The sequence below is a fragment of the Buteo buteo genome, chromosome 9, assembly GCF_964188355.1.
Source record: "Buteo buteo chromosome 9, bButBut1.hap1.1, whole genome shotgun sequence".
Classification (NCBI taxonomy): domain Eukaryota; kingdom Metazoa; phylum Chordata; class Aves; order Accipitriformes; family Accipitridae; genus Buteo; species Buteo buteo.
Genome location: NC_134179.1, coordinates 7,928,731 through 7,946,688, shown reverse-complemented (window position 1 = coordinate 7,946,688; position 17,958 = coordinate 7,928,731). Strand labels below are relative to the sequence as shown.

The 17,958-nt window shown below is 46.4% G+C and overlaps 1 protein-coding gene across 6 annotated transcripts in view; it reads right to left on the bottom strand.

Moving 5' to 3' along the window:
- Positions 1-17,958, bottom strand: part of CADM1 (cell adhesion molecule 1) — a 171,609-nt gene that overhangs the window by 60,111 nt on the left and 93,540 nt on the right. Inside the window, exon 1 of one of the 6 annotated variants that reach the window (XM_075035179.1) lies at positions 10,453-10,483. The exons of the other annotated variants lie outside the window; for them this stretch is intronic. Within the exon in view, the coding sequence (XP_074891280.1) occupies positions 10,453-10,468 (16 nt within the window). The 5' untranslated portion in view covers positions 10,469-10,483. Of the gene's footprint in view, positions 1-10,452; positions 10,484-17,958 lie in introns of those variants that run through there. 6 annotated transcript variants of the gene reach the window in all.

Sequence of the window (17,958 nt, the reverse complement as noted above, 5' to 3'; positions counted from 1 at the left end):
AGACTTTCTGCCGTGACCGGATACAGGAGCCTTTCAGAGTAGGAAAAAGATGGAAATCAAATCGCCATTTAATTTCTCTGCAGATTTGCTTCAAGGAGGGAGAAGAGAATTGACAAGGCAGCGCTGGAAGGAGTTGCTGGAGCTCAGTGCATCTGGTCTCAACATCTTGAGTGACTGTTTTCAAAATCTACAGTCGTCACACTTGAACTTTTGAGAAGAATGGACAATCCATGCTAATTGTGCTGGCAAGAAAAGGCAATTGCTTTTCACAGAGTTAATTTCACGACATCGTTTCACGGGCGAAAGAACGATAGCAATTTTAGATCGGGCTGCCTCCAAAACATATGTACACGTGCGAGCACACAATGTGGCTCTCATCACATGCGAACGCTGCTGCAGCCGAACAGGTCCCACCCCAGCAATGAAAAGGATCGGGTCTGGATAGTAATGCTTAAAAAACATGCAGTAAAAAACAGTCTGCATTCCTCGATGTGTATTCGTGGTATATGGAGATAGGGATGTTGTCATCACCTGGCAGAAACAAGCTTATTGTGAAAACCTCAGGGCGAAGTGAAGGCAGGAGAAAAAGCAGCCTGCTGCTACTTACAGCCATGCATAATCCCTAACAGAAACCCTCTGAGGCCACGGAGTCCGGAGGTGCACGTGGGCATCTCTGAACATTTCTTCTTTTAATTTGATCCTCACCCTCAGAGGAAAATCTTTTCCACCAAGATTTACAGCTAACATTTTGAAACGGCAACTTTCTCTTCTACTGAGATCTAATTACCAGTTTTGTGACCGCGAGACAAGCATCTCTGAGACTTCCCTGTATTCAAGTAGCTCTTATTCCCTCTTCAATGTCTTCTCTGTGGCCAGCAACAGACTCAGCGTGGCTGGGATGCAACTCCGCTTCCCATGGTGAAAAGCTCTTCAAAAAAAGTAACGGTGGCAAACCAAGTTCTAGAAATCTCATTTTCAAGTTTGTTCTGCTGTGCAGGCCTGTCATCTTCAATACGCTGCTGTTAGGTTTTGCATGTGAAAATCCCTATTTACCGAGTACCGAGAGCAACAGCTACTTTCCAGCAAGGTGTCGCACTGCAGGCTCAGAACCAAACTGAGCAGACCTTGCTCAAGTCACATGAAGGGAAAGGGATATCACAGCTCCACTTCTCTCTCTGAAACAGAGACTACAGCAAGTTGATATGGTAACGCTCACCTTGTACAAGTATTTTTACTTTCAAATGTAACATATATTATTCTTTCTTTAGCAATACAGCTAGGTTTAAAAGAATTGCTTTGAGAAAGGATGCTGCTGCTGATCCCGTTGATCCAGTGTTGGTATCACCCAACAATGCTAAGGGCATCAGTTCCCATTTAGGGGGGGAAAAAAGGTGGGGTGGGTGCAATTAACATTCACAGAAACTCTTCCCAAAACCTTAGTATTGCAGATCTGGAAAAATACAGGTAGTGCCAATCGCTAATGAAGTGCATTGCCCATGAAGGAACTACTCCTCGGTGATGTGCAATGCCTCTACTTTCCAAGCACAGAACAATCCCAGGCAAAGGTTTATCATTTCTCAGAAGAGGAAACTGAAAAAGATGGAGGCACCAAATTAAAGCCTCCTACTCAGTTATCGTCAGAGCCGAGATCGACACCGGCCTTGCCACATATCCCCAAAAAGCCGGGGTGCTAGAGGACACTTTCTCCTCACTTGCCCTCAGCTGCATTCCTTCCACACTTGGCTGCCTAAAGGTGGGTTGCTTTTCCCCCAGGCTTCACCATCAAACCCAGGGTGAAGAACTTGTGCTCAGTTTTGGATGACTAGTCAGGCAATCCACATGGATCCCCACTGGTGATTCCGTAAGCGGGACTGGCGACTGCAAGGCTTCTGCTCTTTGCAGCGAATTTCTGTGAGTTTCCCTGACGTTGTCTGCAGGGACAAAACCACTCCTGCCACTCAGCATCCTCAGCGCCAGCTATTTCATCTTCTTGTCACATGCTTTACGCAACCTCTGTAATCACAGGGACCTATTTCCCCTCTTTCTCGGTACATATTTTAGCAAGCGCGCGCACGCACACACACACGCGCGAATGCTTTCAGCACCTTTCAGCAGCGATGCACCCAGCGAGGCAGACGACTCCTCTCCCCAGCCCTCACCAAGCTGCAACTCACACTTCCCTGCTGAATTACTCTCCGCATTTCAGAGAGAACATGCAAGATTGTGCTAAAAATTACTTATTGTGGGGAGCATGTTTATGTTATGAAATATACACTTCAGAAAAATATACTGCAAATTCAAGCGAGTTGTGCACAGCTATTAAATTTGTAGAAGAAGAAATGCTATAGCCACCTTTACGGCTTTTCTTGCTTAAAGAGTAAGAATAAAAGATGACAATAGCTCCGAATTATTGACACCAGAGGCTGTATTTACTTTAAACATTTGTGAATTTCTGCATGATGAAATGGCATTGGGGAATTCTTTCTACTGGTTTGTAACCAAAACGGTACAGAGATGGAAAACTGATGTGAAATACTGCTACAGCAACACAGCCGGCTAGGTACTGATAGCCCAAAGGAAAGCAGCTCCTCTGCTGAATCACGCTCTCCCTGAATTATTAAAAGGCTCGGCATTACTGACTCCAGAGGCTGCCGGGAGCTGGGAGCACCCCGCTTCCGACGGACCCCTCCGGAGAAGAAACCCTCCAAATCCAGGCATTTTCCGAAATGCTAACTGAAGAGCACACTGACGGGGCTCTGCACACATGTGGGACATCACTCGACAAGAATCAACTACTCAGCCCGCATCCCACCTAACGATCGAATTAAAGTATTTCTTTTGAGCTGAAGAATAAAACCCTTTTTGCTACGATGAAAACCTACACGCTTTTGGCCAAAAGGTTTTTCAGCCTAGAGCATTTCCTGACTTCCCGGTGTCCATCAGCGCTGCTTCGCCCCCTCCCCTCCCATTCCTGCCACTACCAGTAACCACATCAGCGCAGATTTATGATCCGTCACCTGTGTTGGGATTAGATGTCGTGCTTGTCTTTCTATTACCCAGATATTGACAGATAAAATTCCATGGCCATACATCGCCTGTCCCTTCAAAGGTTACGGTCAGCAGATGCTGAGGATCAATACCGATCTTACCTGTCACTGACCTGGGGGGGGGAATGGCAAACGAGGCTCCCAGGAACCAGGCAGGGATGAATTCGGCACAGCTTGCAGCGTTGGTACCCGGTTTTGCAATGAAGCCTGTTGTGCTGCAAATCTCCATTTTTTATTCCACGTTTCTAACCAAATCTTGTGACGAAAGCAATTTATAACAATTCCCAGAAATTTAGTCTTTCAGAATATGATCGTATTTCAAATTAATGGGTTTGGACCATTTGAAGGAAGAATCCTAGGAGTCACGCTCACCATGATGGAACTTCTGTTGTCTAAAAGCACAATTTACATGTTTTGCTGCCATGGCTAAGTTGGAGAGCTGTATGCCTGTTTTAGAACTAATTTCTTAAGCCATTGGACAGTTCTTAAATAAAAGATGTTACTACTGCAGCATTGTATTTTATCTATCTACTTAGGGATGCTCAAACACTTTAACTTTCCAGAAGAATAGCTTTCAAGACATAGAAGCAGCTGATCTCTTGCTTTTATTCTGGAAGTTGATGGTTCATTGCCAAGACAACAAAAGGTCACTTATTAAAAGACTGTCTTGCTCTCATAAGGTCGGAGGTTTATCAGAGCATCATCCAAAGGACATCTGTGCGAGCACTGCTCCTTGGCTGCCGTACGCAGGAGACACAGATGATCTTTTTGTGGAAGGGTTTGAGAAAGGGAGGCAGGATGAGGGAGTCCTCCCGAGAGACACCTGTGGGCTCTGAAGGGGGCTCTCAGGGAGCCTCACGCTAAAAGGAAGAAGCGAGGAAGAGCGTGGAGGAGCAAGCAAAAGGGCAGCAAAGAGTACTGCTGTGCACAGCCCCAGCAGACACACAAGGTGGGTACCTCTCACTCGTATTCCTCCTTACACCCAGCCATCACTGCCAGCCACCATCCACCAAGGACATCACCTAAAATCCAATGCTTCAGTCTCCCTACCACTGTTCGGAAGCAGCATCAGCAAGGGAGAAGTAGTGTGACAACATAATATGGTCCCAGCAGACTGCTGCCTCCATTCAGTATGTTTAAATAATACTCTATTAGGATCAACACTCATTTATTATTAATGTCACCCTAATACGGAATTCCTTATCTGCATTTTATCTTCCAGCTACATCACTATCAAGGACACACACAGCCTAAATCTAAGGAAGGCAACCTTGATTAATCCAGAGTTTAAAACACACACGGAATTTCCTCTCTCTGTCACGACTTGTTCCATCAGGAGCTCAGGTCTGATGTACAGCAGGTTGCTGCAGGTAAGAGCAGGGAGCATTGATGAAATATTCAGTTTTCACAGACAATGAGTGCATTCAGCACATTTACATTATCAGAACAACATTATTTAACAGCACCTGCTGCCTTACATTCATTTCTGTCGCTGCCACGGGGGGCTAAAGCCGTGGCAGCCTCTGCTGAAACCCTAAGCACAGAAGGAGAGAATTTATGTGTTTGCAGGTTTGTCACCTGCACCGTCACCTCTATTTTTGTACTGTAGAGGCTGGCAGCAGCCACATGCTTCGGTTTGAGCGTGGCACTGGTCGCGCTCTGAATTGGCAAGTGTATCTTTGGAGGAAACTCGCCCATCTGCTCTCTCTCCACCTTTCCCTGCAGCCGTCAAGCCTCTGCTACCACGGGCATAAATCAGGGATGGCGGCCGGGCAGCGGATACGGCAAGGGAGACCTTCCCTTGGCACACAGCCACCAGCGGAGAGCACTTGCAGGGGTACAGACTACCCCACTCCTCCATCTCCGAGACGCTCCTTGTGATCTCCGAGCGTTTTGTGAAGATGCCGCTGCTGTTGAAGTCTGTTTCGGTACACACTCAATCCTTAGATACTACAGCATCTGCTCCAGGAGCAATGCCCACCCTCACCCCCCCGCAAAACGCCACCACGGACTATTCAGAATGATGGGATTTTCCAATAACGAGGAAAACTGTTTCAAGTCAGATGATGGGTTTCATTTTACTCTAATGAGCAGATCTGTCTTATATCCATACCTGTAACCCATCTCTTACAGGTTTCTTAACATCCTCTTTTTTTTACTGTCAGCAGCATCTGTCACAATGCGCAGCTTAATAATCTCTTTTAAAGCCAAGAAATCTTTATTTCCATAAAGCACCCAAGATGAATTTTTATCAACATCAGCCCAATCTCTCTCCTAAAGAAAGGATCTCCCTTAACTGCCTGCACGTGTAAGTTAAAGCCGTTCCAAAATCTTTAGTTCCGCCACTGCAATAGGCAAGTAGTAAATGACAAAATTAATAACAAATGTGCAAACCAGTAGAAAATGTCCTGAAGCACAATGGGATAATAGATAATAAATTGGAATACAGTGTTTTTCTTGGGATATTCTGGCCAATTCCCACTCTTTGGCTAAGACAGCATGCAGTCAGCTTTAAATGACCACACTTTACTTACTGCATTATTCACAGAAGTAATCTTGTAAGCCTTCAATGAAACACCCGCAGAACTTTTCTCCGAAGTGTTTACCATTACATAAAATAAGGCGGCAAAATACTCACCAGCTCAAAGAACTGAGAGCTTGTACATCTCAGCTACCCTTCCACGTACACACCCACCAGATGCTGAAGGCACAAGGATGACTTCTCTTCCGTGGACTAAGCTGAGTTTATATTTTGCCCCTGGAAATTAATTCCTAGTTTGCAGTCATGGGAGAAAAGCCAATCCCGATTCCCAGTGAAACACCAGCTTTTTGAGTTGCTTTGCTCACACGTGTTACCTGCCCACTCTTCATTTTTTAGACGAGAGTGCAGACATAAATGTCACGATTCTGGTCCCCTGTCCCATCTGAGGACGTGCAAAGCGCCACTGCTCTCGGCCAGATCCCAGGAGAAACCGTCCGCCCCGTGCAGCTCCGGGGGGGACCGTCCCTTCCACAAACCTTTGCCTGGCTGCATCCAAACCTGGAGCGACAGACGTCCTAGCATGAGCTGTCTGTGCGCTCTGCTTTATGTCTGTGATGGGGAGGTGCCCGCGCTGCAGAGGAAGCAAATCTTTTGGGGGTCAGCGTAACGCTAAAGATTAAGCAGCAAGATGCCTCCTGCTTTGCCAGCCTCTAGAATTCAGGTGTTCAATATCTTCCTGGCCTTTTTCCCCCATCATAAGGCAAAAAATGCTGCTACTGTCTTTTACAGCAAGAGCTGGGTTTCTAATGGAAGCGATTGATTTCAGTTGCTGGGGGCTTCCCCAAAATGACAAATACAAGTGGGGTCAATAAAACAAAACCAAGACCGCCACCACGAGCTGGGAACAGCAGTAGCGCAAAAAGCAAAATATAATCACAAAATGCTCTGTCTTCCCAAATACACAGCCTAATTCTGGAAACCTAAACCACTCTCTGACGTGCCTACCCAAGGATTACCGGGACCTTAATCCGACAGAGCCGACGAAGAGCGCTACCAGCTGCGCACGATCCAAGGGCTAGCCGAAGCGGCAGCCCCCACTGCTGCCTGCCCAGGGCTGGGCTCTACCGCCAGCTCGCTGAGCGCTTCAAGGGCAGAGCAAGGTTTACGCTTCCCGGCTTTATAATGCAGCGGTTTCCTGCCCATTAGGAATCCTCAGGCCCTCACAGATTTTGCAGTTCTGCTGCAAAGCCCACGTTTATGGGGGAGGGAATGAAGGGCAGGTCCTTGGCCTCAGCAACAGGTTGCTCAAGCAGCGCGGTTTTGTTCGCCTGTTCTTGATACCTGCGTATTGCCACGAAAGAGCCGAGGAAGTTTCCACTTCACGTCCTTGCTGAAGTTATTCTGTTGCTGTTCAGCGTTTGGGAAACCCAGCTGGCAGGACCAGCCAGGTCACATAAATGCCTGTGCCTCACCTGTAGGCACATCGTTTGATGAGGAAGGGGCACTGTCTTTAGGAGTCTTTTCCTTTCCTTTCCTTTTTTTAAGGGTGTGTTGTCCCCTGCTCCCTCCACATTTTCTTTTTTTTAGAGATCAGAGACAAGATCTTTTGTCAAAGAGTGACAGACACCGTCAGTGAGGGTTATGCACTCCCCCCCCCAAAACACAGGGGGGAAAAAATCTCAGCAGCAGCATTACGATCAAAGTGAGAACTCCTTCCAATTTATACTTCCAAGAAAGGATAAAATGGTATGTTATAACAAAAGCCTTTAGTCTAGATCCCAGATCAGACACAATGATGAATGCTAGCCTAAAGGGCAACGTATTTGTAAGTTTTAAGTCTCTCGCAACACCAACTGTCCTGATTCATCCCCGCGATAAAGGCAGTTCCGAGAGCTATTTTACCATATGTATTATCTCACAGAAAAGGAAGAAAAAAATGTGGAATCGGCCCTCAATCTGCCACCCATTGGATTTATAAATGTTAGTAAAAGACCAATGCTAATGTCTTTAAACATTAATCTACCCGCTGCAGATTCTGCACGTCCCCCCTTTAGGCCTCCACCCAGTAGTTCTTCCATGCTAGGGGAAATAAAATGCGTTTTTGTGGTGTTGGTTTTTTTTTTTTTTCCCCTTCATCTGTGGGATTTGCTTTGACTAAACCCATGAAAAGAAGAGAAAGGGCAGATGCTCCTGAACACATTACTGCCTGCTGTCAGTGCTTTGCCAGCTGAGTGGAAGGCACAAAGCTCTGATCCAGTGTTTATTTTTAAAGATGCAGCTTGCCTGATACAGACTCATTCTTCATGCCTTATTTTCAGTGGAGAATCTGTCTGTTTGCTGGCTAACAGGACAAAGGCAAAGTTGGAAGGAAGGGAAAAGAAATGGTACACTCCACGCCAAAATAAAAGCATGATTTTCTAGACTGCGTTAGCCCAATCCCCCTTACTGCCTCTGGAGTTAACAGCAATGAGACCATGCAACCAATACAGAAGTGAGAAGGAAGAAAACATCTTTGGATGCGGTCCTCATCCCAGCTTCCTCAAATCAGCGGGCACAGTTTGCGCCCAAATCTCCCGGAGGCGGTGAACTGAGCACAGCACGCCGTCTGTGCTGCCCAGCCCTAACGGGGGACCCAGGGCAGGGATGGGGACCCCGACTTAGCAGTACCCTACCACGCCGGGAGAGAGAGGCAAAGGGAGAAAGGCTCAACCCCTCTGCTTGCCCGGCTTTCCAAAACCAGCCGGAGCCGCAGGAGCCCAACACCTCTGAAGTCCAAGAACTCCTCTCTTACCAAGCACTTTGTAAATTTTATCACATATTTCTTAAAGTTGCAGTTGCCTTTTAAAACTAGATTGTCTTTAGTTTTTAATTAAGTCGCCACCTTTGTACAAAAACCCATAGGCCTTGAGGTTTAGATTGTCATTTTAAACAAAAGTAAAACGGTAAACGCCTTTTACATGCAACACCATTAGATATAATTAAGCAACGGGTAAAGCATACATCGTGTTATAAATGTCATTTAGTTTTACTGTTAAACTCATCAACATTTATCAAAACACTGCCTCAAGAAAGAACGAGACAGCTACGGCTAGTGACTTCAATTCGCTGCTGTCTTTGAAGCAGCATGCTCCAAGGCAAAACTGCAGCAAGAAAAGCCTTCACATTTCCTATTTTCATCTTTTTGACTGAAATGTTAATTTTCCACTACGTTCCTGTGTATGGCAGGACGGGCCATGTGTAACTATTGTGCACGGACGCTAGGGAAGGGACACTCCTGGAGAAGTCCCACATGCAGGGCCAGGATGAGCAACCTCAGACAAAATCCCGACGACGACCCCACTGCCAGCATTTCTGCCGGCTTAACGCCTGTGTGGCCAGCACTGCTCCATAAACCCATACGAAGAGAGGCAGAAGTTATTTACTGGACTTCGGTAAGCGTCTGCAGGAACCAGCATCTTTTGCTCAGTAGGATCCTGTTTCTGTTCTAGCACCTTCTGCTTTCCCATGCTCTCAAGCTACACTGCTCCGGCTGCCAACAGGGAGCACGACGTAAAACCAAAGCCCACAGCCAAGGGCCTTTATGGTGGTGGCAGGGTTGTCACCGCCACCTCCGCCACTAGTCACAGCTCCATGGCATATTGGGCTTGCCCGGCTTGGACGAGAGAAGCTACGTAACGGACACGCACCGATCCCCACACGCTTACTACGGAGCGTGCTCCTGCTGCAGCAGGTAGGAAGTCTAAGATAAATGACGTTTTTGCATCTGCTTTCTGTTTAAGGGGGTGTTTGAGCTACCACCAAAGGGATGTGAACTGTAAAGAAAGAAAAACACAAGCAACGTGTGTTACCAGAGACCGCTGTGCCTGTTCTATTTTAAAATCTCAACATTTCTTGTCTTCTCCGGAGAAGCATTAAAACATGCAAACTGAGCCCATTAGAAGCAATTTTCAATTTACTGCTCCTCCTTGATATTCACATGGTAAACACCAGCAGGTATCAGCTCCATCAATAAGGATCGGCAGGCACCCAGTTGACTGTAAACTATATCGAGCTCCCCGACTTTGCAGCTTTAGACAGAAGAAAAGGCAAAAAACAGAGATTTGAAATTGATGTTTCATCATTACCCATCATTAAGAAATTACACTGTTGTACAATTTCAGAAGTAGCAAGGAGTGAGTGCTGAATGTTTCTGCAAGGATTTATTAATTCTCCCTTTCTGCAGCTGTGTAAAGGAGCGGTTGTAAGCGGGTGAGGTCCTCCTCCTCTTTTTTCCCCCTGCCGCCCTGATCCGCCTGGCATTACAGCTCTGCAGCAGAAGCAACCGTCTCTTTGCTCAAACGTCTCCTTCACACCCGTGTTGGCAAGGCAACAGGCATCGCAGGGCTTCGGGGAACTCACTCCCGCGTCTGCGCCCACAGAGGGGAGAAGGGAAGGACCGCAGCAATCAAGCGATGCTTTAAATACCCAAGTGTTGGCTTGCTTTGCATTTGTACCTTTTTAGAAAGATTTGAAGCCATTCCTGGCATGGGGCTGCTGCGACGCTTACAAGGAAGAAGCCGGCAGCCAGTGACCGTTCAGAGCAGCTATGGGAAACTGTTTGCAGCCCTTACTGGAAATCACAAACACTAGTATTATAATCAGGCTTTTGCCAGGACTCGAGCAATTGCTACCCCAGCCATTTGGCTTATGCAGTTGCCCATGCCGCCTATCTTTTGACAACCATTTCTGATAGGAACGCATGCCGTGGATAGCAATGGCCATGAAGCAAAAGTGGTATTAGAAAGAACCTGAGAACAGCGAGAGCCACAAGGTGAAAATTTTTTGGGAAAAAAAATGAAAACCGGTGAAAATGTCCAAGGAACTCATTCTTCCCCCACTTGTTTTGCCCTTCTGGTTCTCAAGCAAGTTTTTCCCACTCCTTACCGCAGTGTTTTCCCATGCTGGTGGGAAGCCCTCAGCCGGCAGTCCTTGCAAGGGATGTCCTTCAGTAGAGCGCAGACAGGGAGGGCAGCAGGAGGACACACTTTCTGTGCTGCTCATTTGCCACATGGTTAAGCTCAAAGAGCAGGCTTCAGAGATGAAAGGAGTTCGGTCAGTATAAATTTGTACCCCCTCCCAGCAATCCTCCTCTTGCCCACCCTGCAGCATGAGGACTACTAGCAGATAAAACGCCTGTCTTCCAGCCCACTAAATTGCCCTTAAAAAGGAGGGGGGGTATAGATTTACCGTTAGAGCTAGCTAGAAGTACAGCCAGGGATCTCGGAAACGGACACCATATCCTAGCACCAATCCTCCAGGTCACCTTGTTTTAAAATTGTGTGCAAATACAGAGAGACCACTCTACTAAAAATCTATCTTCTTAACTGCTTGAAACTGAATTTAAAATGCATGTATGCAGCACTCCTATCTGTTCACTATTCTGAGTTTCTCCTTTGGCCTTATGATAAAAGAATGCAGGAAATTATAACCAACCTTCCCCCCAGCCCGGAAAAGGGAATTAATTACTGCAAGCACAAAGTCAGCGCTATTCCAATAAACCAATGCAATCCATTCAAGTGCTGAAAAGCAAGGAAAACATCCTAGAGGCTTGATACCTTGCTAGCCATTCATATCATGTACCACCGTGGATATTACGGAACAGCTGTGCCCAGGACTATCACAAAGCCAACATTATCTCTACCGTTATTAGAATTAAATAAAGCCTCTCCTTCCCCGCATGCAGCACCAATGTGGCCAGGATTACAAAGCAACCTCAAAAAACCTGCAGCTTCTTGCCGTGCCTGGCTTCATGGTAGGGTTTACTTCTTTTAGCCAGGATTAGATGATCGCAATGAATAGCGACAAAGTTCCTCGATGCGACAGGACGCAAATACATGCTCAGTGCCACCTAAAGCTGCCTGGTGCTGCAGATCAGCTCTCGCAAACGCTCTTGAGGAGCCCAGCATGGGGACGAGAGAGGAATGCTCAGTTGGAGGGACTCACTGGTTGCTCACATGCAAACACCGGCTTTTCAACCCCGGGGTCGTGCTGAGGTCCTGCTTTCCCCTCGCTGCTGCTCTTCCCCTTCCTCCCTACCAAGTCCCACTTTCTCTGGCACAAGCCTGGGTAGCACCAGCAGCCAGAAGAACCTGATAAACTGCTTTTTTGCTGCGGTTTTGCACAAAACCGCTCACTCCTGCCAGGACTGCCCAAGAGGGAGCGGCCTCTTTGCCCTGCAGGTTTCATGAATCCCCAGGTCAAACCGTTCAGATCACACAGTACAAAGCTTGCATTGACTATTGCTGTTGAGGTGGGGATCCTGCATGGGGGTCTGGGCTAGAGAGAGCAATCTCTAGCAGCCATTCAAAGGAAGCAAGCAGATAAGAGTACATAAACGGCCTCCCCTCTTTTTATGTGTAAATACAGTAATTGTATTATTTCAAAATCACACCCTCTCGCAGCTTATCCTCATCTTCCTATCATCAAAGCGAAGCACACTCCAATCGTTCTGCTGACATGTCACAAGAGAGGCACGAGACCTTTTACAGATGTTGCTAACAGCAGCTGAAAATCTACTAGACATTTGCTTAGCATTTCTTGAAAGAACAATTTAAATTATACACATTCTTCACAATTCTCTCCTTAAACCCCAACAGTTTGAAGAGATCTGCCTTTTTTTGCCAACTTTTAATGAACTGTAGGACTGGCCCTCTCGTACTTAGCACATCAAGGGTAGAATATTTAAAAACAAGACTCATTTTCAAAGGAAGTACTCTACAATAAATAACTCAGCAGCATGGTTGTGAAACTCCAAGTTTTCAGCAGTTGACTGTTTTATTCAGGAGCTGCGCTTGCATCCGAGAGCAAGAGCAATTCCCCCCCTTAATCACTTGTGTTTAAAAACACTTTATAAGACCCCTGCTAACTTACAGTAAGGTCTGTCAAGAACACCCTTCCTTAAAATCCAGAAACCCCAACCCTTCAGGAACACTGCTGTCAACAAACTGTATGATGCACCATATTTTGGAGCTACAAACACTAAGTACAATTTTTCTAGCATTTTTCTAGCAAGTCACCGAAATTACAGTCTGGCTCAATCTGGCTTTTAAAGCATTTTATAAAATCTAAAATGGCCTTTGCTGAAATGCCACTTGGGTAGCTTCTGTACAGAAGTTGGTTTTGGTTTGGGTTTGTTGTTTTTTCTTCAAACCTGCCACGGATGCATGTTACTGAAATATTTTTCAGTAAGGTAGTCTGGCTGTTAGCTGGAAGAGTTACACGGGTTTGCAGGTATTATACATCACCAAATCCTTGCAAGATGCTCACAGGGTTCCGCCTCCAAAGTTACGTTAATAACTCACCCAGACTTGAGCAACAACATCCTCTCTGCAACAAGTGCAAGGTGCCAGCACAACTCCTCTCAGCAGCTCACTTGAAATGCATTACCGTGGAATAACAATCCTGTGCATGGAATTTATTAAGCTCGGTTGATGAGACAAAACACTCTGGTTCTGTGGAAAAACACTTTGACACAGACACCATATGCTTAACACTGAAAATGAGCTAGGCCACTTCAACCAGGAAAATTTCGTTTTCCTACTGCGTGTATTTAATTTGGGAGCAGCTCGTCTTCCTGTCACTGCCCTGAATACGGAGATCTAAACAGTGTGCCTGGAAATGTATCAGCAAGCATGTGCTTTTCTCTGGCTGGGGATGAATTATCCTTTACCTGCTATCCAGAGACAGCCACAAGCAGCCTTTGCAGGTTGATGAATGGCTTTTTAGTTTGGGTTGCGTTCGAGAACAAAACAAACCATCATGAATCATAAGGTTTTATGGGTATGCTGTTTCGAATAATTTCCTAAAAAAACCCGAATTACATTCTGCTCATTAGCAAACCCTGCTGCACAAAGCGAAGGATTTTGAGAGTGCACAGCAAGCCGATTACACAGAGGTTACACGACCAGGATGTTTGTGAGCGCTGGTTTGCAGGATGGGAAACGTTGATCCCCCAAAGCCTCGTACCAGACATTTTCAACGTGAAATTGGGAGTTTGCATTCATTTACCCTGAGTACCGCAGTGGTCTGTAGAGCTAGAAGGACGCACAACATTATTACGGAAGCAGTACTGCTGCTGTTATTTCAGACTGAGCCGCAATATACGCTGTACCTGTCGTCTTACTCAAAATCCCAGCGGGACGAGTTTTTCATGCTGGCTCAGAGGGGTTTTTTGGTTTGTTTTCTAAACAAACATCAGCAAAATGTGCTCTGATAGGCAAGTTACCCACGTAGATGCAAACATGCCCGTCTCGGGGCAGACCCGGCAATAATGAACTGCAGAAGCCAAAGGGATTTTTATTCACGCTTCACTTCTTGTTTGGTACCTACCAAACTCTAAATAAAACATTCAGAAGAAGCAAGCTTTAAAATACCAAAGTACAAACCCAGGGTCATCAGTAGGTATACATAACAGGAGGGTTGTTTATTTATGAAATCTAAGTTTTTTAATACACTTTCTCACCTGGAAGCATCCTGCTATTCCACCAGCCACACACTTACATCAACTTTGCATTTCTGCTTGGGATTATCTGTGAATGGGAGTTGGAACCCAGTAATGTCAAGCCCAGCTATTTGCAGAGCTCCCGCATTACTCGAAGCTGCAAGATTTTCCAGCTGGTCCTGACTGATTTGAAACAAGAAGGTTTTGGTGCTTCAGGACTGGACTCCACCTGTGAGCAGCAGCCCAGGCACAGCTTGCATGTGGGGCAGCCCGGCTGCTTTCACCCCGTGTCTTTGACAGCCGCACCCCAACGCTTTCTGGCAGGGTGGAGAACGGCTAGTTTGGTGCACACTAATAAGCCGAACGGGACCTTTGCCGCGAGGCAAGGAGGATGGCCACCAGCCTACGTGATGTGGTCCCCATCGCTGGCGTTCAGCCTCTACTCGTTATCCTGAGTGCTGCTTTCCAAAGACCTGCCGGGGTGGGGGTGTTAGTCAATAAAAAGCTCCGCTGTCTCCTGCCATGTCACAGCTAATGAGGATGGTGCTGGACGCACAGAGAGCAAACCTTCTTCCAAACTACTGTGTGACCATTTTCCTAAAATAAGACCTGCTCAATAGAGAAAACGACTCGCCGTACTTTTCTGGTCAGAGAAATGCTCAATCGTGCCTCATGCCCATCGCCAAAAAATCATTAACGGCAAAATCCAAAAGAGCTGCAGCTTCTCAGCCATTTTCCCTTGCTACCACCACCCTCCCCCCCGGCGGGAGCTTGAGAGGCACAACCAGAGCTAGAGGGAACATTTCAAATGGCGATCCCAATTAGCAAGCCCACATCTATTCATGCTAAAAGGTTTTGCAGCTTTCATTGAAAGTTTTGCTTTTGTCTTCCCGCCGTCCCTTCCCAAAGTAAGGGCTCATTACTGATGTAGACCAGTTTTGTAATTGGTTGGGAATGCGGTTCTCGGCACAATACCCCGGAGAGGCTGCTTTATGAGGTCTCCTAATACTACTGAAGAATGCCGTGAAAACCCCAAACCCAGATGTCTGGCTCAAAACCAGGAAACTTGGCTGGCCCGCTGAGATTTCCACTGCGCTGACATTGTACTGCTGCAGCACTGCCAAAGCATTGTACTTATGTAAGGGCGGCATTCACAAATGAATACTGTAAAATAAAGAGTGTAATCGCTACTGCGTTCTGCCAGCTCTGCTCGCAGGAAACAAGCGGTTTGGCTTTCTGCAATAGTCCTTTACCAGCACCGAACTGCAGCTTTCTGCAGGTGAGGCTGTGCCGTCTCACCACAAAAGGGAGACCATTCTTCTTAAGAAAAGGTATAGATAATGCACACGCTCATGCCTCCTAACGTCACTTTGATGTATCAGACCTCAATGCACCATTTAGCAAAAGACAACGCTCTGAGACTCTGAGCATTGCTCTCCAAATGCATTATTACCGTTTCCAGATTTTTGCACGCAGTCTTTGCTGTTTCATAGCTCGTATAGTAACTAGGAAGACATTCAGCATCTTCACGTAAAACGTTTTGCCCAAGTAAAAACGCGAAGGCGTCTTTTGTCCACAGAGAACGAGCAGTCAGAGCATCTTACAATAGGACAGGGTCAGTAAACAGCCTGCTGAAGGGAAACTGGCTGTCAGGGCTAACACCCAGATGGAGCTGAAACTGGGGCAGATGGGGCAGCGTTGCATGCCTCCTCCTTTGCCAGTGTCAGAGTCATCAAAGCTAAAGGGCAGCCTGTCAGATCTTTGTCCCGGGAGACCAACAGGTACTAAAGAGAGGAAAACCGCGTCATGGGCGAGCACATCGGCTTCGTGGAGATAAGTAACGGCAAACTTCGCAAACCAGAGAAACAGGTCAGAAAACGGTCTGAGAACCGTGGCGAGAGAATTACTCGTGGATCGACATCCCCTCCAGTAATGGTCAACAAAACAATACAGTGGAATCATCCACGTTAATTGCTCTCACATGATTTAGAGCACAGTTTGGATCGAAGCCACATCTTCCAGTTTCTGCTTGAACTGGAAGATAAGGGATGACCAAGGGCAATGAGAGGAGACATCACCGGAAAAGCACCTATTTGTCCGCAACACATTTTCACCCTGTCAGAAACATGCTCCTGTCTGACCGTTTAGGACAGCCATAGATCGACTGTATGATACAACCGGCAGAACATACAGCATCGGAGAGTCTTGCTACAGGAATTTAAATACTAAGGGTGTCTACAGTCGCATCGCTTCAGTGCCAAAAGCACTCTAGGAACATAAAATAAACACAGTGAAAGCCTCTTAGCAAGGCTGCCAAGCTGGAAAAGCCAGCCCTCCATTTAATTAACGGAGCCATGCAGTAGCAGGGAGCTTCCTCTGCACGTCTGCAGGATGCATCAGCCCACCTGAAGAAAATGGAACTGCTGTCCACCACAAATAAAAGGATTTTTCTTAGGTCAGCACATTTGCTGCTGCTGGTATTTTTGCCACTTGCACTGCAGTTTCCTGAAATCTCCCGCTCCTGGGAGTCCCGCTGCCCACCAGAGCTGGAAGCAGGGGGCAGAAAAAACAATGTACAGCTGTGAATTTGGCAAAAAAAAACCCCACTCCATACAGTAGCGCTGCAAGGCTTAGGAAGCTCAGAGGATGTACAGATGCCCACAGCAACAAGTAAAGCAGTTGGTCAGCTACTATGAATCAACACAACCCACGCAAAACGTGCCGATGCATCACAGACACAGCATGCCACCTGCAACATGCAGGGCCTCTCCAATCCACCTCTCACCAGCCTCAAAAAGCACCTCCTCAGTGGCACAGGAGGTAAAAAAGCATCTCCTGGGTCAGGGTGCAAAGTCAACCTCTCTGAGCCTTCTCTACTGTCCCATGGGGCAGGAGCACTTCAAGCCTGGCAACGAAGTGAAAAAAGAATAAAGTAGAATTGCTAGAAAAAAGAAGGTACAGAAAGTCCTTGGGGTAAGGCTCCAGACCACAGGAAATGTACCTTTTTACTCATTTGAAACAAATCTGAATTTTCCTTCTTCATCAGCTAAGATCCCATCATTGCATCCCTTCCTTCCCCAGAGGGGGGTTTACAGAAAGGAATGTTTTCTGGAAGTAACACCCATGGCGTTTGAAAGATAGTCTTTATATGAGAAAGAAATTTTGGATTGGGTTGCTAAAAGCATCAGCCTGCTTATCAATCTAAGAGCAGCATCTTTAAAGGTCACAAATGGAAAAAAAATCAGAGACTCATTCTAATTCCTCACAAACAGGAGCTCGTTTTTCACAAATCCACCCTGCCGTGCTCAGTAACGTGACCTTTCACTTACAAAGAGAACAGCGGATTTCTGTCTCTCATGTGTTAACCTCCCTTCTTTTCCATAAATTAAACAGATATGGCTTGATACCATCATAACATGCTTTTCCAGCAGACCCCTAAAGTTTCTACAAGCTGTTTTGGTTTTGGTATTGCTGAGGGTCTCAAGCCCATGCAATCCTGGGCAAACAGAAAAAAGCAAACCTTCAATGAAAAATGCAGATGCACAAAGTTTGTGGGCAAAAAACCCCTGACCATTAACCGCCCAGAAGTTTAACATGGTGTGGGCAAACAGGAAGCTGCTTTAGTACAGCCACACGCCTTTCTGTGTATAACCACAGAAGTCCTGGATGCCAATCCGATCATCATTTTGTGTTTGTTAATACATTACCAGGATGATATGGGCTTCTTGGAATGGGAATTTTTAATGGTACTTGCTGTATATGAAGACAATACAAAGCAAGGAAACTTGACAATGAGAACAAGACCTGTCTCTCAAAACCTTTCGTTTTTTCAACATCTACCAAAAAACCCCAAATCAAAACTGGAGTCAAGTTGGAAAATATGTGGAAGAGGAGCTGAGTACAATTTGGAGGACAGAGCTATTTGTGGAGTCCTCCGGGGAGATCATAGC